Raw genomic sequence first — 22,899 nt, 5'->3', positions numbered from 1 at the left:
TATTTGGTAATCAAAGCATGTCCCTCATATAATAGATATCTACTAAAAGACTAAAAATATTACTTTACAAACTGTTTTGTACATAAATAATATTACTATTATTTTATAATAATATTACTGAAATTATTTAAAAACTGAATAAATATAAATGTGCTACATTTACACAAGTAAATACGCAGTCTCATTGATGGGCTAAAAATCTACGGAAATCTGAGTGCACAGATTCCGTGTGGGCCTACTCATCAGCTCAAATATGACTACCATTGGTAGGTTAGAGCCCCAGACAGAATCTGCAGACATTTTTTGAGATTTTTCTGCGGAATTTTGTTATAAATCTACGGATTTATGCAGAATGATTTTAGGAGTATCATAACTAAAACCTTAATATATGAAATAAAATGTAATACCTTTTTACTTTTATTTAATTTTTAAAATGCAAATCCAATTAGATCCACTTTATTTGGTAAACAAAGCAAGTCTCTCATATAATATATCTACTAAAAGACAGAAATTATTATTTTACAAACTGCATTGTAAATAAATCATATGAACATTTTCATATTAGACAATAATATTACTGAAATTGATTGAAAAAATAAATAAATTTAAATTTACACACATTTACACAAGTAAATAAACAGAATCGATGGGCTAAAAACCTGCGGATTTCTGCATGCGCAGATTCTGTGTAGGTATAGTTATCGGTTGAAGTTCCAGGCAATGCTTTAACTGCAGTGTTCCTACTCTTTTATAGACAACAAATTCAAGAACTTTTAAGGACTTTTAAAAAATTCCTAATATACTAATATTATAAATATATATTACTAATATTACTAATATTATTAACATTTCACATACACCTAATATTTATTTTAAAGTTTCATAATGATGATGTTTTGAATGTTGTTAAAACTGAACGCTTAAAACAACTTATTTAAATTCATGTACAAAGAACCGTAATATCATTTGTTGAATTCAAAACTATTCAATTGCGGTTTCTGAAGTATTGATAAAATGCATTACTTGTCATAGTTCATGTATAAGGTTTAAATTTAAGAATTTTAAATTAAGAAGTTCTGTTTCTGTTTTTTCGTTCAGTTTTTGAAAGCAGCACAGTACAATTGTTAAAATAACACATACAACTTTAAATTCAAGAACTTTCACTGACCTATGTTTGTTTTTAAGTACTTTCCAGGGCATAAAATCAAGTACAATGTAAAAAAAAAACACTTCTTGCTGCCTTAAATATTTTAGTTAAATCAAATGAACTTTTCTAGTCATCTTAACTTACATCCATCAAACTGACTAATAAAAATGAAGTAAAACTTTGTATACCTTAAAAGTTGAAACCTGATTAACTTATTATTTAAAGCAACATAGGGCAGCACAGTGGCGCAGTGGGTAGCACAAGTGAGTAGCACAAACTCGCAGCAAAAAGGTCGCTGGTTCAAGCCTCGGCTGAGTCAGTTGGTGTTTCTGTGTGAAGTTTGCATGTTCTCCCCGTGTTCATGTGGGTTTCCTCCAGGTGCTCCAGTTTCCCCCTTCAGTCCAAAGACATGTGGTACAGGTGAATTGAATAAATTAATTGGCCGTAGTTTATGTGTGTGAATGTAAGAGTGTATGGGTGTTTCCCAGTGTTGGGTTGCAGCTGGAAGGGCATCTGCTGCGTAAAGCTTATGCTGGATAAGTTGGCGGTTTATTCCTCAGTGACGACCCCAGATTAATAAAGGGACTAAGCTAAAAAGAAAATGAATGAATGAATGAATAAAGCAGCATAAAAAGATTTGTTGCCTTGACTTTTTGTCATTAAATTTTTAAAGTGTACTGTCAAGAAGCGAGGGAACCCGGAAACTCAAATGTATACCTTAAAATAATAACTACAAATGTAACAACTTTGTATTTCAATTGGCACCAGGCCTTGCTGATTATCAAAACAACATCCATAAGCAAACTTGCATTTATTCATAGCCTCATTCTAATATTTTATGGCCAACATCCAATCAATTCCCACTGGATGCATTCAATTCCCACACTACATTTTTTCCTCATTACTCAGTATCAGAAATATGTCATGTTACGGAAGTCAAACGTGTCGTGAAAAGCTATTCAGGTTGATTTTATGTCATAGTATGACTCACAGAAGCTAATTAGGTCTGTTCCTAGTGAACTGCATTGTCTTATTGCACTTTGCATTGAACACTTCCCTTCTGTGTCTGCAGCTTTGTGTCGCTGTGATGTTGTGAATTAAAGACTTCACAGCCAGCTGATGACACAGCACAGAACACTGCAGCCTTGTCAGACAGCGATCACATGACTTCTGACAGGATGCGATTCCCTCGAGGACAATTATCTGAGGCCACTCTTCCCATGAGAGGGAAAAGTCAAAGATGCATGCAGATGCTACAAGAAAAAGACGAGTATTCACACCAGCCGCACCAGCTTTTTCCTGCTCTCTGACATATTGTGAGAAACAACTAGTCAGGTCAGAGTGTAATCGGGACAAGAACTATATGGTTTCTGTAATTTAGTTCATCAGTTAAGCTGCATTTACAAATATAAACAAACAAATGAAAGAATAAATGAATGATTTCTGTGTTCTAGTTGAGTATATTGAATAAAATTATGTTCTATTACATCTAAATTCACGTTATTTCAATATATTATTTGTATACTGCAATGATAAATATAATAAAAATAAAAAGTTTCCTTGTTATACGGGTATCTAAAAGTTCATTTTAAATATGTAAATATGCAGTATTGTCTACTGCAACTATAGGCACAAATTATGAATGAATAATTTAATTAATTATTCTATCCTGGTCTTAAACCATTGGCAGAGCTGAATAACTTTCTATAATTGGTCTTACAGTATATGCAAAATAAATTATTGAATGGTCCTGTACAAAAACCATAGGCTCACTTGATGCACATCACATATGTTTTACTGAACAAATAAGTAAGGAGTGGTTGTTGTCCAGTGGCCAGCATATGAGGTAATTGAGCAATAAAGCATATATAATTTGTAACTTTTTCCTTTGAACGTCCTTTCTCTGCTTCTAGGAATATGTTTTATATTTTACCAGAGTTCATAAGGGTGTGTGAGTGTGTGTAAGGGGGATGTTACACTCTTTGCCTCTCTTTGCCTTGATGTGCAGTAAACAGGCTTTGGAGAGCCCAGCTGTGAGGGCTTATTGTTGGAGTCGGTAGGAAGTGCTGATAGCTTGCGCAGCTGAACAAAAGCGGGATGAGCGAGTGGAGGGGCGCTCCAGACTCGTCGGCTCCAGCCGAGATTCTCTCTCACAGTCCCGATACTGCACTCCCATTGTTCAGCTCCTCCTCCGCCTCCCCTCAACCCCGCTCAGCTGTGACCGAGCCAGAAACGCTCCAGTCCCTCGCGCTCCTGCCTGCAGGATGCAGAGCTATGCACTCGCTCAAAACAACGTGCACAAATCCATGCACGCGCATTTAGATTTTATTTTAAGTGTTAAAAAAATAATAATAATTGTCGTTGCACATTGCGAGTTATCAGTGTTTTATCATTTTCTTGTCACAAAATTGCTTCTTTTTCATTTTGACCTATTTAATTATGCATGTTATAATGTTTATTTTTATTTAAAACATTATATGCAACAGATTTGTATAAAAAAATAACGTTAATTTACCAATTATTATATTTAATTAATACTTAGTGTATTTTTAAATAAAGTTTAGCATTTAAAAATAATTAGCATTCGCCTTATTTTTATACAATAAAATAAAAGCATTGCTGGAATCTAAAAAAAAGCCCCTCCGGCTCAATAGCCCTTTTTCACTTTGTCTCTCACTTTTTGTGTCTTTACAAGAGTCTTTCGGGACGACAATGGCAGTTTGCAGGTGCGCGGAGCGGTAATCGCATCAGAGGTTTTAAGTGATAAATGAGCGCTGACCAGTTTGTTCTCAGGATTCCGCAGCGCGCAGGTGAATGGGGGAGAGTGGAGGGATGCCAGCCTGTTGTTTGTTGTTGCTATAGGGACCGCCCGCTCGGCGCCAGGCTGACAGGCGTCAAGGCTCGAATGAATGGGTGACGTCACGGCGCTGGCGCCCGGCAGTCTGCTTCGGTTTGTTTGGACAATCTGGGGGAAGAATCAGAGCACAGCAATGCAAAGTTATGCGAGTGCGCGCTCAAGGCGACGCGCACATATGAAGGAATTTGGAAGTTTGCGCGAGGAAACGCATTTAAAGAAAGACAAAGAGACCATCATTGAAGGAAAATAAACAGATTTGAATAAAAATGAGCTTCCCAGCACAATAGAATAAAGCTCCAGTCTACAAGTAATGCACTTACTGTAGGATAATAGACTATGAATACTTTATGTGCATGCACAACAGTTAAAAGCACACTAAAATGTATTGCATTGTGTACAGAAACAGATCCCTCTTTTGCAGTGATGTCAGAAGAACTTTTTGTAAAAAACATTACACTCTAAACACTTACCTTCCTCTAAAAAAAACTTATGTGCAATGGTAAGATTTTATGGATGTTAAAGATTAAATAAGCATTACAAATAAAGTTTGACCACTGCTCCTTTTTAACAATCTGTAGTTTTTTAAACTATCTGCACACATACTTTGATAAAATACTCATTTCTAGTCAAATATTTTATTTTTAATGCATTATTTTGAAAGCTTGTCAGGCAAATCAAAATCTGTATGACAAACATGCATGAAGCCATTTTGTTATCATGTGACAAGAAAATAATAACCACAGGATTGCATTAGATACTTTAAAACTTTTGTTTGGGTTTATGAGATGAAAACATTATATTCAACATGCATTACAGTATACATAATATAAGTATAAAGTGTCCTCTTTCTCTGTTTTGCTTACTTGATATTTGCATTATGGACACAATAAAATAATTCACAGAGTGAATTTATTTAGACAGTCATGAGTTAAGATCTCTAAGAAACCTTTTATGATGTTGTTTTCTGGTTTGTTTAATAGGGAATGAAGTATAACGTTTGATTGTTTATGTTTGAAATCTACATTTGAATTAGCTACACTCATGTGATGAAAATAATAAACAGACAGAATTCTTTTAGATTCAGTGTTTAAAGGGGGTTGTGATGTATTGTTTATAGTTTGTTTAAAATGATGTTCCCTCAACTTATGAATACCCCGCATCCACCTCCCCAATAAATCATAACATTTTTATAAATGTTAGGTCATGGTGCCATCATGTCCACTCACATGTGTTCAGGGTGCAGTTAACTCAGCAATGACAGATATATTTGCAACAAGCTGAATGGATGGAAACAGAGATGCTGATGGAACATTTTACAGTATGCTTTGTTTCTCGCAGCAGCCCACATACGAAGAAAAGCTTGTTTCATTTGAAAGTAATAACTGTTGCCTGTTGATCGTCGAGCACCCCCACCCTCCCCTTGATCTGTCTGCTTCACCTGTGGAGTAAACGGACAGCTGGATCTCCACACATCATCCGCAGAAGACACACATTTGTTTCCATTTGTAACACCATCCCCCCGAGCATATTGAAACTGCGATAACAGAGCCGTGCCTTCATTGGCTGAGCGAGGGACTCCGCAAAAATCCTATTGGCCCGTTCCCGCAAACACGAGTGTTTGGTGACGCCCCCAAGCCCGGAGACCCTTTAAATAACGAACAGCTCAGCCTCTGAGAGCATGTGGTGAACTGTCATCGCACTATCGACAACTCAACAAGCCTTTAAAAGGAGTACGAGCACCTCGCTTCAGCTATTCCTCTTTGACTTACTCGCAAATAGCCAAAATGAAAGTTGTGGGACCTACCTGCGCGCTGAAGAGCAGCAAAGTTGGAGGAGAGGATGTTGTCCGCTGCCTCTCCGATCAGAGCTTGGCCATCTCCAAATGCAAGATCCCGCTGCTGGACGAGCAGATGACCATGTTTCTCCAAGACATGAACAGCTGCTACAGCAAACTGAAGGAGCTGGTGCCCACGCTACCGACCAACAAGAAAGCCAGCAAGATGGAGATTCTCCAGCATGTCATCGATTACATCTGGGACTTGCAGGTCGAGCTGGAGAGCAAGAAGAACCAGAGCTCCGCTCCCCGCACTCCGCTCACAACACTCAACGCGGAGCTAGCCAGCATCTCTGTGGAGGTAAATATCGCACATGCTTAAGATATAATGCTTGCGTCTCTATATGCATATCAATAATGTTTGTCTGAACGACCCAACTCACTATGTTCCCTCTTTTTGTCTTGCAGAACGGCTGTTCAGATGACCGGATCATGTGCCGTTAAAGCAGATACTCCCGGTGGCTTCACGTCAACAGATCATCGAAGCATCGTGATCACGGTGCGCTGAGGTGAACGAACAAACAAACCCCGATGGACCAGTGACGCCGTGAACTGTGTCGGGAGAGTCTCATTCTCCTGTTGTAGAGGAAACAAACTTTCAGTAGAGAGTCACACAAATCTGTGGACATGACAAGCGTGACGTGCTCTCTCCTTCTCTGAGATCTCTCCCCGGACACACACCGATACGCGTGTGTGTTTGTGTCTGTGTTTAGCTGTGGAATCCATGGCGATTATTCACTTACTGTTCATGCATTTCCCTCTCGGTCAAAGTTTCTCCAATGTTTTTGTAACTTTTTAGAAAAAAATACTATTTTGTTGTCAGATTTCTCAGATTACTGAGCGAAAGAATGTATTGTATATTACAATGCCATATGATGTGAACGCTTTATTGTGTTTTTTACAATGTATATTGTGTTTTTTTTATTAAAACATGAAAATCAAACTTATCTTGGAGTTGTTGATCAATTTTGTGAGTGAATGGAGCCGATTGAGAATTCTGTTATTGGGAGTCTTTTATGCTTTATTATCTAGTAGTTGTAGGCTTAATAAACGTTTAACTGTAACATGTTGTAATCATGTCACTACATAATTGTTAATTTAGGGTGGCCTGTATTTAGCCTGACGTCTATCGTTACAGATCAGTTTTATGAGTTCTCACTTTACACTTTTGTCATTGGTGATTACACTGAAACTAAACTTAGCCTATCAGTACAGCTTTTCACTGCAGAACCAAATTAGCAGTTTTAAGTCACTAACTACACAAATAAAAATTGTTCATGATATAATTGAATAAACCTGATATAAAAGGAGAAGTTTTAACTTTAAATTTTAAAGATGTTACATTAGAAAAAAGGTAACAGTGTTAATTAACTTTCCAAGCCCAAAATATTGTTTAACATTACAAGATCGGTCTAAACACGGTTAATTTAAACCAATACAACTCAATAATTAGGGTAAAATAATGAATATCCAATAGGCTATATGAAACATTCATCACATTTCACAGGGAGTCTGAATTCAAAAATATGAGTTTAATGAGAATGATTAAACTTCAATATATCATTTAATCTTGCTAAAATCATTGCTGAAACAAATAAACATACCTATTTAAACTATTACAATTCACAACATATATACTAATTAAAACTATCAAAAACGGCAAGTTAGTTTATCTACAACTGTTTAATCTTAATATATTTTTGTAAAATTAAAACGAGTTTACCTTGACATTACTATAATTTAAAAGAAAATTCACATGGAAAAGTCTGCAGCTAGGCCTATATGACAGATAGCCTAACTAATATCATCAAAAAGAGGGAAAACTAATTAAATAATTAGGCTTTAATTTGTTAGAGACTCATCAGAAGTTATTTTTAACTACAGTGACACTCGTTAACAGTTTTAAAAGTCTTATTCTAGGCTTATTTTGTGCATCTCTGTATTTCAATGGCGGGTAGCGGAAGGGTTAAGTGTTTTCCGAGAAAAAGGCAGTTCGTTATAAGATTTATTCCGTCTCCCTGGTGCAATGTTTTTCTCATTTCCCTGCGGTGTGATGCGCGCAGCTGCAGGCCTCGCGATGTGCGGCTCGGCCAGTGTGTGTGATTGTGTTTGTGTGATCGCTTTGTGCCAAGGGCAGGGGAGGGCGCAGACTGAACGGCGCCGCCGCACACCTGGGGAAGTTCAGGTTAAATCGCTCCACATTCCTCGGCACACAGCTGATTGAAACATTAACAAACAGTAATCCGCAAGCCCGGGCTGCAGATGGGCCGGGAACACGGCCAAGGAACTCTCACTCCCTCTGTATAGTTTCCCACATACTACAACGAGAGCTTCTTTTAATAAGAACTTAGCGCATTTAAACATAGCGCCACACACTGCAGCCAACTTTCCCACTAACATCAACTCAAACTCAACGGCAAAACAAAAGACAATGGGGACATGCTGTTTCCAGGCCATTGCGAGATACTTGAAATGAATTGTGGTTATAAAGAGTGTTCCCACCCTAAATTAAAGCAATTTCATGTTAACTAAGTGGCGTTTAGCCTAGCTTGTGTATTTGTGTACTGTGTGTTAGCCTACACCAACTACGAGACGGTTTTGACCGAAATATGATGGATATTCTGTAAGAAACCCCAATTTTTAGAAAATTCTTATGCGGGTTGTTTTTATTGGATGATACTTACGATTTATTAATGATGAGGTGGATAAATGGAGTCACTTTTTGTCAAAGAGGAAACTAGTTTTGTTAGTTGAGGCCGGACAGTTTAGCGTCTAGCGCCCTTCTGTGGTCACACGGCGAAGCTTGTTTTTTCAGACAAAGTTTTTCAGACTTGTTTTTTGACGAGATTTTACGTTAATATATTTCTTAATATACGTTTTTGTACCATAAACTTCATAAAAACAACACTTGAGTTGTTTATATTTTAAACAGATTTAGACATTTACGGTCCTAGCGCGAGGACACGGTAATTAGGCCAATTTTTGATTGTTTTTGAATCATGGATTTACTTCAAATACAACCAAATGGTAACCACAAAATAGCTCTATTGTATATAGTTTATCAATAGTATATTTATATTATTTTATCTGTTTAGTTAACAGGGACATTGTACATTAATGAAACATTTCTAAACGTACCAGAATTAGCCAAATGCTATTTTTCATCTGTAGGTTAGTTCCTGGACAATATGTTAAAAGTCATCCTAAAGAAAATGTAATTAAAATACATAAAAAATAAAACACACAATTCATTTAAAATAAAAAAATAAATACAAAGTGACCAAGAGACCTAAAGGTCAAATACAATGTAACGTTAAAATAAAACGCTGGTTTTCACACAATTCCTTCATCCTGTCCCAACACAAATCGAGTAAGCTAAATAATTTTTTTTTACTAATTCAAGTTGATTGAGCGTAAAAACAATTAAGCTATTATAAAAAAATCTCAATATTTGTGTTGAAACAGCTCATTATAAATAATTACTCTGAACAAGCAGTTTTTTTTTTTTTTTTGAGTGTACAGGGTTTTAATGTTGACACAACCGAGTGAATAACCATAATTTTAATGTAACCTTAAATACTTAATTTCTATATCTTCAACAGTAGTTGGTAAAACATTCCATTCTTGTGTAGCTTTTATGGAAAATGAGAACTAACTAAGATTAATCTAATATTGACTAACTGATTGAGAGGGAGTGTTTATACAGTTACTGCATTTTTTTACTATTTGCCGTAAAAGTATAATTATAATAGCCAATCTTAAAGAAAAAAGCCTACAGTAACTTTATAATAAAACATATCTACCTACAATACTCTCAAACAGAGCCTATTTGTTTCTGTAGCCTGAAAATGACTTTTAAAATAGCCCCCCGAATGTCAAGTCTGAAGACATCAATCTGGCCCTCACAAACTCCAAACACAAGATTTAACAGAATTCATTTGTTTTTATCTTTCTAATTTCTTTTGTTATTTTCTATGTTATCAGCTCCATAAACCAGGTCAAGGATATCCTCAAATGAGGTTTTGGGACATTTTGTCAGACTTTGCTCATATCTGGGGACAGATATGGTTTAGCACATACACGTGCATGAGGAAATTTCATGGACCTAAACTGAAGAGTATTTAAAAAGAAGCTTTTGTGACTTAACTACACACACAAACCACTGGTCTGTTATAAATTTAATGCAGAGCAGTGACACAGACACATGAGGATAATATATGGGGATTATCAACACTATTTAAAACCATCTTTTATTCATTTAATAAACTTGAAAATACTAAAAACATCCTTCATTTGTACTTTTTCAGCATAATTTTGTATGATAAGCCAGGCATCTTCCTCATAGTGAGAAAAATGGCTATGATAGATGTTTATTATTGTCGTCATATTTCACATGATTTAGACTTGCTGTACCTTTGTCAATTCGTAGTACACTCACCGGCCACTTTATTAGGTACAATATAATGTCCAATTGCTCATTAACGAAAATTTCTAATTAGTCAATTACAATTTTAAAAAATGTGATTTAAATGACTTTGAGCGTGGCATGGTTGTTGGTGCCAGTATATCAGAAACTGAGGATTTTCAGACTCTGGGATTTTCACGCACAACCATCTCTAGGGTTGACAGAGAATGGGCCGAAAAAAGAAAAGATCCAGTGAGCGGCAGTTCTGTGGGCACAAATGCCTTGTTTATACCAGATGTCAGAGACTGGCGGACTGGTTCGAGCTGATAGAAAGGTAACAGTAACTCAATTAACCATTCGTTACAATCAAGCAGTGGTGTAAAGTAACTAATTACAGATACTCAAATACTGTAATTGAGTAGTTTTTCTCAGAAATTGTAATTTACTAAGTAGTTTTAAAAATGTGTACTTTTACTTTTCCTTGAGTACACTTTTAGTGCAGTATCTGTACTTTTACTCTCACTACTTTCCTTCAACCTGCAGTAACTACTTTATTTTTTCTTGTTTATGGGAATTAGACAAATCAGTCCTGTAATTCCTGCCCAGTCAAATTACACATAAAAGGTGAATTACATCATAATGAACTACTTCAAGACATTGCTTCAGATAGCTACTTCCAGCAGGATAACACGCCATGTAAAAACGTGAATCATCTCAGACTGGTTTCTTGAACATGACAATTCACTTGACCAATTCACTGTACTCAAATGGCCTCCACAGTCACCAGATATCAATTCAGTAGAGCACATTTAGGATGTGGTGGAATGGGACATTCATACCATGGATGTGCAGCTGGCAAATCTGCAGCAACTGTCTAATGCTACCATGTCAATATGGACCAAATATCTCAGAGAAATATTTCCAGTACATTGTTGAATCTATGCCACAAAAAGTTAACGCAAACGGAAAAAAGGGGGTCCAATCTAGTACTACTAAGGTGTACCTAATAAAGTGGCCTGTGAGTAAGTGCACCCTATTTAGAGTTCATTTAAATTGTGGTTTGACCCATTAAATATAAACACTTGGCCATTAATAATATCCAAGTTAATACAATGTAGTAAACTCCTGAACCCCACACAGAAACAAACTGCAAAACAGACGTCACGTTTAAATAGAACTTTTATTTACAACGATATCAACATCAAGCAAAATAATTAAGTGTATTGTAATTTACATCCTGCAAAATGTGAGCTTATCTTCCAAATTCACACCCCTTAGTCAATCGATCAGCTCTGAAATCACACCAGAATAACCTCAATTTTCCCGGAATTATCATTTTTCAAAATATACTTTGTCACAATCGACAGTAATCTAGCGAAATGAACATAAACGACAGCGTAGCTTTCCTGAAAAGACTGAAGAGACTGACTTATTATTAGATTACCCACCACATTTCGTTCCTGCATCTGGGAATCCACATTATTTGAAGTCACTGATGGTAAAAGACTGGACTAATGAAGCGGCCGAGGACACTGCACTACAGAGATGAGCGTTTCTGTCTGAATGGACTCTTTATTACTTGTACTTTTAAAAAGCGCTTCTGAACCGCTTTTAAAAGTAGTTTAAAAAACATTTTAAAACCAGTTGGATAGTTACAATTAATCTTGGCAGTTCTGTAGAGAATTCATAATCATCAAAATCTTACAAAACGTCAACTGAAGAGTGAATAAACCGCATGATAAAGAGAAACCCTCCAAAAAGCACAGACAATACTGCTAAAATATTAACTGGCCTCAAAAATAAACAGGTATACTTGGTTTTGTATGTACACAGTATATAGTACAAAATCATAATATGTAGTAATATGTTCATATGATATGTACCTTTTACTCTGCGCATTTGCGCAAAAACATATATAATAAATGGATACATTTCTGTAGTCAAACTTGAGAAAACAGAAAAATAAAAGACTGAAAAAATATCTTTGGATTGTGCATGTTCCTTAAAGGTAGATTTCTGAAGAACCAACAGTGAGAAAGTGAGTTATTGTCCATGATAAGAGCTAGCTTAAAGAGCAACATCAAACATAATCTTTGCTTACCATCTGAAAACTTGCACCATATTTATATATATTCATCTATATAATTTCGGACTGAAGCACGTCTGAAAATGAAGTTAAATCATGAAACCGTCACTGCATAACACTCCTGCGATGTCAAAACCTTTTAGAAAAAAGTGCCATCCAAACAGACTGGCGGTCATCGTTGGGAAAACTTAACAGAAGAAAAAAGATAAAAAATAAAATATTTTCTCCCTTTAAAATAGATGTAAAACCCAGAAGTATTGACCTAAAATATAGATAAGAAGGACCTAAGTGGGTCCAAAAAACTCTGTGCAAAAAAAGTATGTAGTAAAAGCATGTATGATACATATGTAGCATACAGTATTTACAATTCCAATCTTATTCACACACACAAAAAAAAAAAAAAACAGAAAAGAAAAAAGATCCTGTCTAATACTGCAGTACCATTTGCTTTTTATGTGGACGCACCACTCCGGTGGCATTAAGAGGAGGATTATTGCTTTGATATGTGTTAAGTGATGAAGGTCTGGTGCTTACAATTCCCTCGGTTTTCATTCTTGTCCGAAAAAAAAACGAATTCAAAATAGACAATATGCACAGAATCATTCTATAAGGCTAGAGAAGCAAGAAACATATTGCAACTATCCTTTTCCATACTAGCCTTAAAATAAAGTGCTCCCTCACACTGTCAAGTTGTACCACGAGCGTTCCTACTCTGTTCCCCCTGGTGGTGATGTTGTGTACTGCAGTACAGCCACGCGGGACAGGAGAGAGCCTGCTGCACTCGCTACTGGGCAAATTCAGAAAAACCCCACAGGGAAGGCTTGAGTATCTCTCTCTTTCCCTTTCCATGTCTCTTTCCTCTCTCAGTCAACTGTTCTCTTCTGCGAGGCTGAATTTATAGCTTCTTGTTGGACTGATGTGAGTTCGGCCTTTTTTTTTCGACGGAGATTGCTCATCGCCTCAGCAGTACTTCTGTAAAACAAAATAGAAATGAAGAGTTAAGATCTGTTCACATTTGGTTTTTTTTAATAGGTCTGAACACAAAAACTGTTGTATCTTTAGATTAGGCATAGGCTGGTATAAGATTCTAACGCTATGATAACCTTGGATAAAAATATGGCGGTTTCACGGTATTGTGATTACTGCTCTAAAATATATTCTTTTTAAATATCTGGGGGGGAAAAGCAAAACTTTTTTCCGCTTTGAACACAACAGCTGTGTATACGTTATCGTACACTTCAATACTATATAGTACGCTAAAACAGTATGCAAGCAGAGTAGTATATCTAAATGCATAGAATTCGAAAAGCAGTATGCGAGAAGTACCCAGATGACCTACTACTTTGGGCGAGATTCTGAAGTGCGCATCCAATAGACACTATGCTATCACATGATGCACTGCAAGAGAATTCATGAATGCAAGTGAAGCAGTAGGTCACGTGTAGCTACTGAGTAGTAGGCGATTATAGGTGCAGCCAATATATTTTATTTTGAAAAACATTTAAAATAATGTCAGGCTAAATAATTCAAATGAATCATTGACTTCTGCCATCTTCACTAGTTTAAAAACAGACTTTTTTACAATTTAAACCTTTAAAAAAAAACATACATTTACCATAAGAATTGTAATAGGAAATTTTGGCGGGTTTAAAACCTTGACTTTTTCAAACCTTGCTCGTTGTGTATACCTTGAAAACGGTTATTGTCCCATGCCTACTTTAGATTAAAAAATGCAGAGTGAATGCAAAGCGAAGACAAACTTCCAGACTAGAAATGCAAGCAGTTCTAGTGTAAAACACAATATACATGGACAGAAAAGCAACACTTGATTCACATTTGCAAGGTTTTCCTTGATTACACAGATGGTCTGATTTATATATTTTTAATTGTAATATAAATAAATATATGTATTTTATTTAAATTATTTTTTTTGCTTTGCATCTTTAGGTTTGGCCAAAAAAATAACTTTTAAAAAATCCAATTACTAGTGTGTTTACACCTTAAAACCAACTTTCCACACGAGCAAGCAACAGAGCAGAAGAATTTCTGTGACTAGATTGTATTCGACCTTTTGACCTTATGTGTTGTCTGATCCGGTCGATTTTTGTTGTTAATCATTTTTGTTCATTTTTATCAGAAAATATTGTAATATTCATATCATATTTTTATGCTACAATCTTATGAACAAAATCTATTTTGTGAAATATAATATAATGTAATATAATATAATATAATATAATATAATATAATATAATATAATATAATATAATATAATATAATATAATATAATATAATATACATTCATCTAATTCTTCAGCTTAGTCTCAATTTCAGAGGTTGCCAGAGCGGAAAGAACCGCCAACTATTCAAGCATGTTTTACTCAGTGGATGCCCTTTCATCCGCAACCCAGTACTGGGAAACACCCATAACACACTTATTTACACACACTCATACACTACGAACAATTTTGGACTAGTTTATTCAATTCACTTATGACACTGGAGCACCTGGAGGAAACTCACACTCACACGGGGAGAACATGCAAACTCCACACAGAAATGCCAACTGACGCAGCTGGGACTAACAGACCTTTTTGCTGTGAGGCGACAGTTTTAACCACTGAGCCACCATAATATAAAATTATATAAGATATTATAATATAATATAATATAATATAATATAATATAATATAATATAATATAATATAATATAATAAAAAGTAAAATAAACACTCAATACCCAACCTAAATTAATAAATATATTATATTATATAATCTCAGACCACAATAAGTTTAACTTTCATGTTGCCACTAACTATTAAAGTAAAAATCCTGTGTGACTACCACTAGGTGACGAATTGCTGTCTAAATGTCATGTGCAGTTTTTTTTTTAAATCTAAAAAAACTAAAACTATGGAAAAAATTTATATAAATAAAAAAAATAAACAGACTGAACCAGGGATGGGCAACTCTGTCCTGGAGGGTCGGTGATCTGGATACAGGGCTCGAAATTAACCTTTTTGCTTGGTAGCACCGGTGCTCCTAACTTTAAAAATGTAGGCGCATCAGCCAAAATTTAGTCGCACCCACCAATTATGAGCACCGAAACTACAAGTTTTATACAAACATATTTATTGTATTTGAAATTAACACTCATCAAACTAACAAGCAAAAACAATAATATAAATATGCAAGCGTGAGGAAAATATGTCTCAACGAAATCCCGTGATCACAAGAAAATAGATTTTTATAACAGAACTGAGTGACCAAAGCATACACGGAGCGCTCACCGGCCCTGCACGCACTGCTTGAATGAATCTGTTAACGGTATAACGTTAACTGTGCTGTTCTCACGTGTGCTGTCTGATATTGCACTGATGCTTTTGACACTCTTTTCATGAGTAGCGATATTAATATACTCAGTGCAAGCCCGTTTGCGATGGTGTACGTGATGTTAAATTTGACATATAGCTGTCCCTTGCACGGCGGACAGCATCTGGCAATTATATGAAGGATTAAACAGAAGCTCTCGTGCTAGATGTGGCAAACAGTTACCTGAAAACTCCATCCCACAGACTTTTCATAGCGGACTTGAAGCCCATGGAAGTCTTCTACTCTTGGAAAAGTGTAGATGGTGGATTAACATTCAGCACATGGTCACTAGTAAGATGTGTCATTATTTGTAACTAGATGGTTTCTAAAACTAAATCTGTCAGTGTTATCTTCATTCTCATCTTCAGCGCTTTAGTTTTTCGCGGTAGTAGCTCTCTGTCATCCGAAGCCAGAAGGTGCTGACTGAGTGATTGACAGCTGATATTAACCAATCATTCGCGTTCAGTGCTAGAGCAGTGGGGCAATAAGAAGAGCGCGAAGCCGGGGCAAGCATTACGGACTTGGATTTGTTTACTGCAGCAAGTTGACATGACAACTGTTTTAAACCATTCCCGAGTGCTGCGCTTCCCGTTCCAAGTGCCAACAAAGAGCTTAGAGATGCATTCTGCGTGAATGTCTCCCGAATCCGCGCATGTGGTGAACATTTTGCAGTAAAAACTGGTCGCACACAACAATTTTAAGCACTCGCAGAAATGCTCCCAAATATATTTTAAGGTCGCATAGATAAAATTTCGGGCGCATATGCGACCAAAATGGCCGCAATTTCGAGCCCTGTGGATAGTTTAGCTGCAACACTAATCAAACACACCTGAACATGCTAATCAGTGTCTTCAAGGTCACTAGTAATCTATAAGCAGGTGTGTGAACTGAAAGCTTTTAAAACCTTTTTGTTGACAGACTTAAAGATCAACGAAAGGAATTCTTTAAATATATATTTTTTTAAAACAACAAACACAAGTCTGGAGTTTGAAAATTTAGACTTACTGATGTAAAATTGTGCAAACAGCAAAACCTAGTTCACTACATTAAACAGTTTCCCTTTAGGTTGCTCATACTCAAAGCCCAACACTACGTCCTTCCAATACAAAGAACATTCATCATAAATTTGACTTCTAATAAATGTCATGTGCAGTGGAAAAGCTGCTTAAAAGTAATGTGATGTGTAAATATAACTGAATCAGTATGGTTTGTACCTGATCAGGTCCCATTGGCATGCGTCCCATGCCCATGGTGTTCATGCCCATCTGGCCCTGCATTGGGGGCATCTGTCCTGCACCGTTGCCATTCACACCCCCCTGCATGGAGCCGTTCATCATCATTCCACCATACTGTCCTGGCGCCCCCTGCTGGGGATATTGCTGTTGCTGGGGGTATGAACTAGAAAAGAGGGGGAATTAAAAGGATTTAAAAAATAACAATGTAGTCAAATTGAATTGGAATTTTTGGAACAATACTTGTTATAAATAATTTATCCTTACATTATATTCACACATCTTCATAACCGTTTCAGGATGACTTTGTAAAAATCACAAAATAACGTTTGACTTAGACATTCAATGAATTCATAAGTTTTCAAGAAGTATTCTGAATTATTGAACTATTAATGTACTAATGCAATTTGCTTATAATTTTTTTGTTTTGTTTTTCCTTATTTAAGGTTTGATAAATATGAAGAATTTCCATTTCTTGATGGCTGAGTTTTATTTTACAAATCTTATACAATGTTTCTGCAGGTTTATTTAAGACTTTTAAGACATTTAAAAGATGTTATGAATTAAATTTTACACTCAAAAAGGCGATGATTTTTCAATTGATTTTAATTTGCCCTATAAAACATATTATAGTTGAATTCAATTAATAGTACAATCATAAATTAATAATAGAAAATGTAATATTTTAGATATTTCTTTAAAAATATTTTAAACATTGTGTAAAAACAAGCCCGCACTACTTGTATCTATGCTTTTTCAACATAAAATTATTTAAAATAATAAAAAATAAATAAACAAATGTTTTAAAAAGTTTAAAAACTATAATAAACTAAATCTATGCACAATGATCCGTCCAGGTCAGTGTCCTCAGCGGTAAATACATGAAGCACTTTTAAACAAATGTTATTGTAAGGAAAATAATTAAACCATTATGATAAATGTAGTTAAAATGACCTTTTTAAATAAAACTTTTTATTTTAAAATAAATTTTTATTAAGATGGATTGTTGGTAATTGTATTGGGTTTGGCCAGATTGGGTAGAAATACATGAACAAAGAAAAATTAGGACTTGTTTTAAAAAAAAAGATTTAAGACCAAGTAACACAATATCTCAGTAAATTTAAGACTTTTTAAGGCCTAAATATTTTAAGATTTCAGACATTTTAAGGCTTTTTAAGACCCTGCAAAAAACCTGTTATACAAAGATAATATATATTTAAAAATACAACTAAAAAATGACAAAATCTCCTTAAATAAGAAAAAAATACATATAATTAAGTTTACAAATGTGGTTTAATAAACAGATAAAGCATAAGATAAATGCAATGCAACGAGTTCAAATAAAGTGTGTGAAATAATGTTCCATGTCACTCAAAGTAACGGATACATTTATGCAAAAATTAAATAACAAACTTAATCTTTTATTTAATTTAACAAGTATAAGTCAGAATAAGGGTTCAAAGTAAATTCTTGTATTTCAAGTGTAAATGGGTAAAACAGTGATTTGAAGAATAGGGTCGTAAAAAAGTATTTTAATGTCCTTAAATTACTTTGGTTCTAGATATGACTGATCAGTTTTTCCTGTGCATATAAAGTATTGTTACACTGAATGCCATTTTAGCGAGTCTTCTGTCATAAAAAGTTTAAAAGGTTAAAAAGTACAGAAACATAGTTCGTTGCTCAGAAAAAAATCACAGGAAAAATAACTATAGTACTTCCTTTTTTCATTTTTAGGACCTTTGAATTTTGGTAATTATATATATATATATATATATATATATATATATATATATATATATATATATATATATATATATATATATGAAGAGTTCAGATGCAAAAACCTAAGTGCCGTCTGACTTTACCATCGAAAATGAACATTTTTCGCAGCCGCCTTTGTTTATGTTGAATTATTACCCTTTAAAGATGATGAAAAGAACTTATTCTTTGCCATAAAAGACATATTACTGAACCTACACACGGGAGCCTGATAAAATACTAATTTTGGAAGAACTTCAGAGGTTTCTAAACTCTTCATATTTTTAAACAATATTGATTTAATGCTATTTATTATTATTTTCAAGATCTAATATGGGAAAATCTATCACTTCCATGCAACGTAAAACGGAACAACTCACTTATTCATAGGCATGGGCCCCTGTCCCCAGCCCTTCATTTCTGCCGATTGGTACATGGGGTTGCTCTGAGGGTGCTGTTGCATCATGGGATTCTGAGGGCCACCCATTCGCCCAGACATCATATTGTTAGGGGGGCTGCTACCTGTTCCCACAAATGAAGGGTCCCCCTGCTGGCCAATACCTGAAAATCACAAGAGTGACTTTTCTTTATAACCATGCAACAAGATACAGAATGTACAGAATATGTCATTACAAACCAATTACAAACATCTGCTATCCAACGCGTTTCATTTTACTTTATTTGCACTGTAGAGGCATTTCTAGATTTATCATTATGAATTTTGCACAGATCCCATGCGAGATGTGTTCACAACAGGAGGCGTGAAGCCAACAAAACTGAATAAACACAACATAAAACCTGTTTTAACCAGTGTTGGGGAAAGTTACTTTAGAAAGTAATGCATTACAATATTGAGTTACTCCCCAAAAAAGTGACTAGTTGTGCTACGTAGTTACGTTTATGCAAAGTAATGCATTACGTTACTTTTGCGTTACTTTTTATACCTGCCTAGGGCTTGATCTCTTTCAGAACTTCTTTTTTCTCTGTTTTTTTTAAAGAGGATTAATTGCTAATCAATTTACAATACACTGTGTAACCTACACCTTCATTTACCTTTAAAAAAAAAAAAAAAAAAAAAAATATATATATATATATATATATATATATATATATATATATATATATATACTGACTAATGAAAGTTTAAAGCAATGTGTTTGCTACTTTTGTACTATATTACAGTAAAATCAATGTCCTTTTCCTTTTCTCATTCCTTAATTTTAATTCAGCAATTTATTTTTTAAAAGCTAATTAATTAAACTAAAAAGTAACTTGCTTTACATTTTCAAAAATGTAACTCATATTAATAAAATGTAACTCATATTAATAAAAAAATGTAACTCTATAATATTACTATATATAATATTAACTCATTACCTAATATATATATATATATATATATATATATATATATATATATATATATATATATATATATATATATATATATATATATATATATATATATATATATATATATATATATATATATATGTATGTATATATATGTATATATATATATATATATATGTATGTATGTATATATATATATATATATATATATATATATATATATATATATATATATATATATATATATATATATATATATATTAGGTAATGAGTTAATATTATATATAGTAATATTATAATGCAGCTCAAGTTATTTGTAATGCAGTACCCCCACTGGTTAATAATTATATAATCGATAATAAAATATCTATTATCTTTTTAATTGTATTTTATGTTTCTTTTATTCTTGTTTATGTAAAGCATTTTGAATTTCCATTGTATATGAAACTGTCACTGATACAGTGAAAGAATGATCAAATTCTGACATCTTTTTGAAATCCCATTTGACCAATCAACAGAGGGATTATTGACCAATCTTGTAACTGAGAGAAAACGTATGACATGACTTTTGAAATATGGCCAAGGAAAAATGTTCTCTAGTCAGCATGCAAAGACGCATTTATTAGTAATGTTTTACTGAGATACGGTGGTTCACGGCACTCCAGAAAATTAATTTTGGAATTGATCAGAATACCAAAAATTATTTGTTGTCACTGAAAATCAGGGTTATTTCACCAAATATTCATTTCTCAATGGTTCTGGAGTCATAACACTAGTACAGTGTTTTCTAAAAATTTATATAAACATGACTGCAAAACATTCTGATGAACTTATTTTATGCAAATATGAGAAAATTTTACTTCACATGTGTAAGGGATGCTATTATCACTTTACAGAATAAAACCAAAAAATGTTTTACTCAAACACAAATCTATAAACAGTAAATTCAGAGAACTCTCAAATTTTCATGTGACATCTTATGTTATTTTCTCCAAGGAATGAAGTTTAGTTTAGTTTGGTCTTTTACAAAGTAAACATTTCCATAATATTTATTTTGGCAAGCAGTTGCAAAGTACACAAATTCTAAACAAATTTTATTTATTTTAATCATCATATTAGATTTCAATTTTATGTAGACCTTTTTCATAAAAAGCAAAATTACCCATCATGATTTACCTGTATGCGTGAGGAGGATGCTTTGAACTTCCTGTCGGCAACTTGATGCATATGAAGAGTCACATTTGGACAGCTTTGAAATTATAGTTTTAATCTATTTGATTTGCTTTTAATGTCTTTGAATTAATACTGTTGGACTAATTATTTAAATAATGCAATCTAATAGGAATAAAAAAAACAACAGCTATGAGGTATTTTACCCTCATCTTCAGATGGCATCTTGTGCCATTTAAATGGAGCATTGTCATCACTAAAGTGTTCTTTGTCTCTTTTTAAAATATATAACCAACCTAAACAAATTTAATTGACCAAAATGTGTGACACATATGTACTGTCCCACTGACAAACCCACTGATTGAAAGAGTGGCTTAAAATGAAAACAAAGTGGCATTTTGAAATACTACACAATACAAACTAACTAAATGAAACAAAAGCTTCTCCCGAATACAATCAACATGCAAATCAGCCAGGCATAGAATCAGTCAAGTACTTTTATTTTTTGGATGTTTCATGCCAGTAATTTGGTTTGCTCTTTATAACACAGTGATGTAATTGGTGTGTTGTGTATGTGTGCGCACTGAGCTCTGTATAACACCTGACAGGTCGGGAACACTGATGCTAAATTTCAGCATCTGATCTGACGGAAGACACTGAATGAATTAGGAGTTTTTCTCTCACGCTTGAACCACATCTGACAGAAGTATAACAGCTTTAACATCTTTCAAAAACAAAGTTGCGCATCAGCAAAAAACTCCCTAAGCCACTCAAAACGGTACTGACACCCATTTTGTGATCAAGATTTATCAGTTGTAAACAGAAGCTCTAAGCATCCTAAAGGAAGGTACTGGTCAATATGTTGCCCTCCAAGCAGCAATGAAGAAAAAGGTCTATATCGGGGCCTTTAATTGAGGAATGGGAAAATATTGACCTTTGTTTTGATTTGTAGAATTAACACTAGACTGATCATACCATAGTTGCCTCCATAGTTAAAGGCCTGCTGTCCGGGCTGGCTCATTGGTGGTCCTGCCATGGGGTTGTCCATTCCTGTGGGCGCTGTGACATTAGGAGGGGGACTGAAACCTCCTGCAGCCACCTGCTGCTGTTGCTGCTGCTGCTGCTGCATCATCATCATCATCCTCTGTCTTCTCATCTGCAGAAATGGACAAAACTTCAGTTATCCTGCATAAACCGTCGCTGTGGGTTAAGTGTCCACACAACACCACTGACAATTTTAAGCGCATATGTAGAAATTCAAGAGTTGGTACCTCTGTCTGAAGATTCAACATTTCTCTGCTGCGCTGTGCCATCATCTGAGCATTCAGGAAACCAGGCTGAAAGAGAGGAAAAGGTGACATTAGAGAAAGAGAAAAAAAACATTAACACACTCAGGGCATCGGATTTAATCAAAAGATGAAAGTACCTGTCCGCCCATGCCTGGCTGCATGCTGGGTCTCATGCCAGGGTTTCCTGCAGGGCTGGCATCAGGTCTCATGCCCATGGCCTGTCGGCTCTGGTTCAAAAACTGCAGCAAAGGAATATTCACGTTACAAGATTTAAAGTCACGGCACTGCAAAAGAGCTGCAAACGGCAACCATTCTGATAAGAAATATGTGAAATGTATTTAAACAAGCAATCTAAAAACATTAAGTACATATCCGCATTAAATGTGTGGCATTTTA

At 34.7% G+C, this 22,899-nt stretch overlaps 2 protein-coding genes across 3 annotated transcripts in view; one reads left to right on the top strand and one right to left on the bottom strand.

Annotated features, from left to right (window-relative positions):
• Positions 1-5,676: 5,676 nt before the first annotated feature.
• On the top strand, positions 5,677-6,785 carry id1 (inhibitor of DNA binding 1, HLH protein). Its single transcript, NM_131245.2, has 2 exons — positions 5,677-6,139; positions 6,247-6,785. Exons 1-2 carry the CDS (start codon positions 5,789-5,791, stop codon positions 6,280-6,282), a joined length of 387 nt encoding a protein of 128 aa, NP_571320.2. The 5' UTR covers positions 5,677-5,788; the 3' UTR covers positions 6,283-6,785.
• A 4,619-nt stretch (positions 6,786-11,404) lies between these two features.
• Positions 11,405-22,899, bottom strand: part of ncoa3 (nuclear receptor coactivator 3) — an 87,523-nt gene continuing 76,028 nt past the window's right edge. Inside the window, exons 18-24 of one of the 2 annotated variants that reach the window (XM_021479799.3) lie at positions 22,641-22,742; positions 22,486-22,551; positions 22,190-22,370; positions 19,072-19,252; positions 17,201-17,237; positions 16,916-17,099; positions 11,405-13,301 (exon numbers count right to left, since the gene is read on the bottom strand). In XM_021479799.3, coding sequence (XP_021335474.1) covers positions 16,920-17,099; positions 17,201-17,237; positions 19,072-19,252; positions 22,190-22,370; positions 22,486-22,551; positions 22,641-22,742 — 747 coding nt within the window. In that variant the 3' untranslated portion in view covers positions 11,405-13,301; positions 16,916-16,919. The remainder of the gene's footprint in view (positions 13,302-16,915; positions 17,100-17,200; positions 17,238-19,071; positions 19,253-22,189; positions 22,371-22,485; positions 22,552-22,640; positions 22,743-22,899) is intronic. The other variant, XM_687846.11, reaches the window with a different exon arrangement.

This window comes from Danio rerio, chromosome 11, assembly GCF_049306965.1.
Source record: "Danio rerio strain Tuebingen ecotype United States chromosome 11, GRCz12tu, whole genome shotgun sequence".
In the NCBI taxonomy this organism is placed as follows: Eukaryota; Metazoa; Chordata; class Actinopteri; order Cypriniformes; family Danionidae; genus Danio; species Danio rerio.
This window is presented reverse-complemented; position numbering and strand designations above follow the sequence as displayed.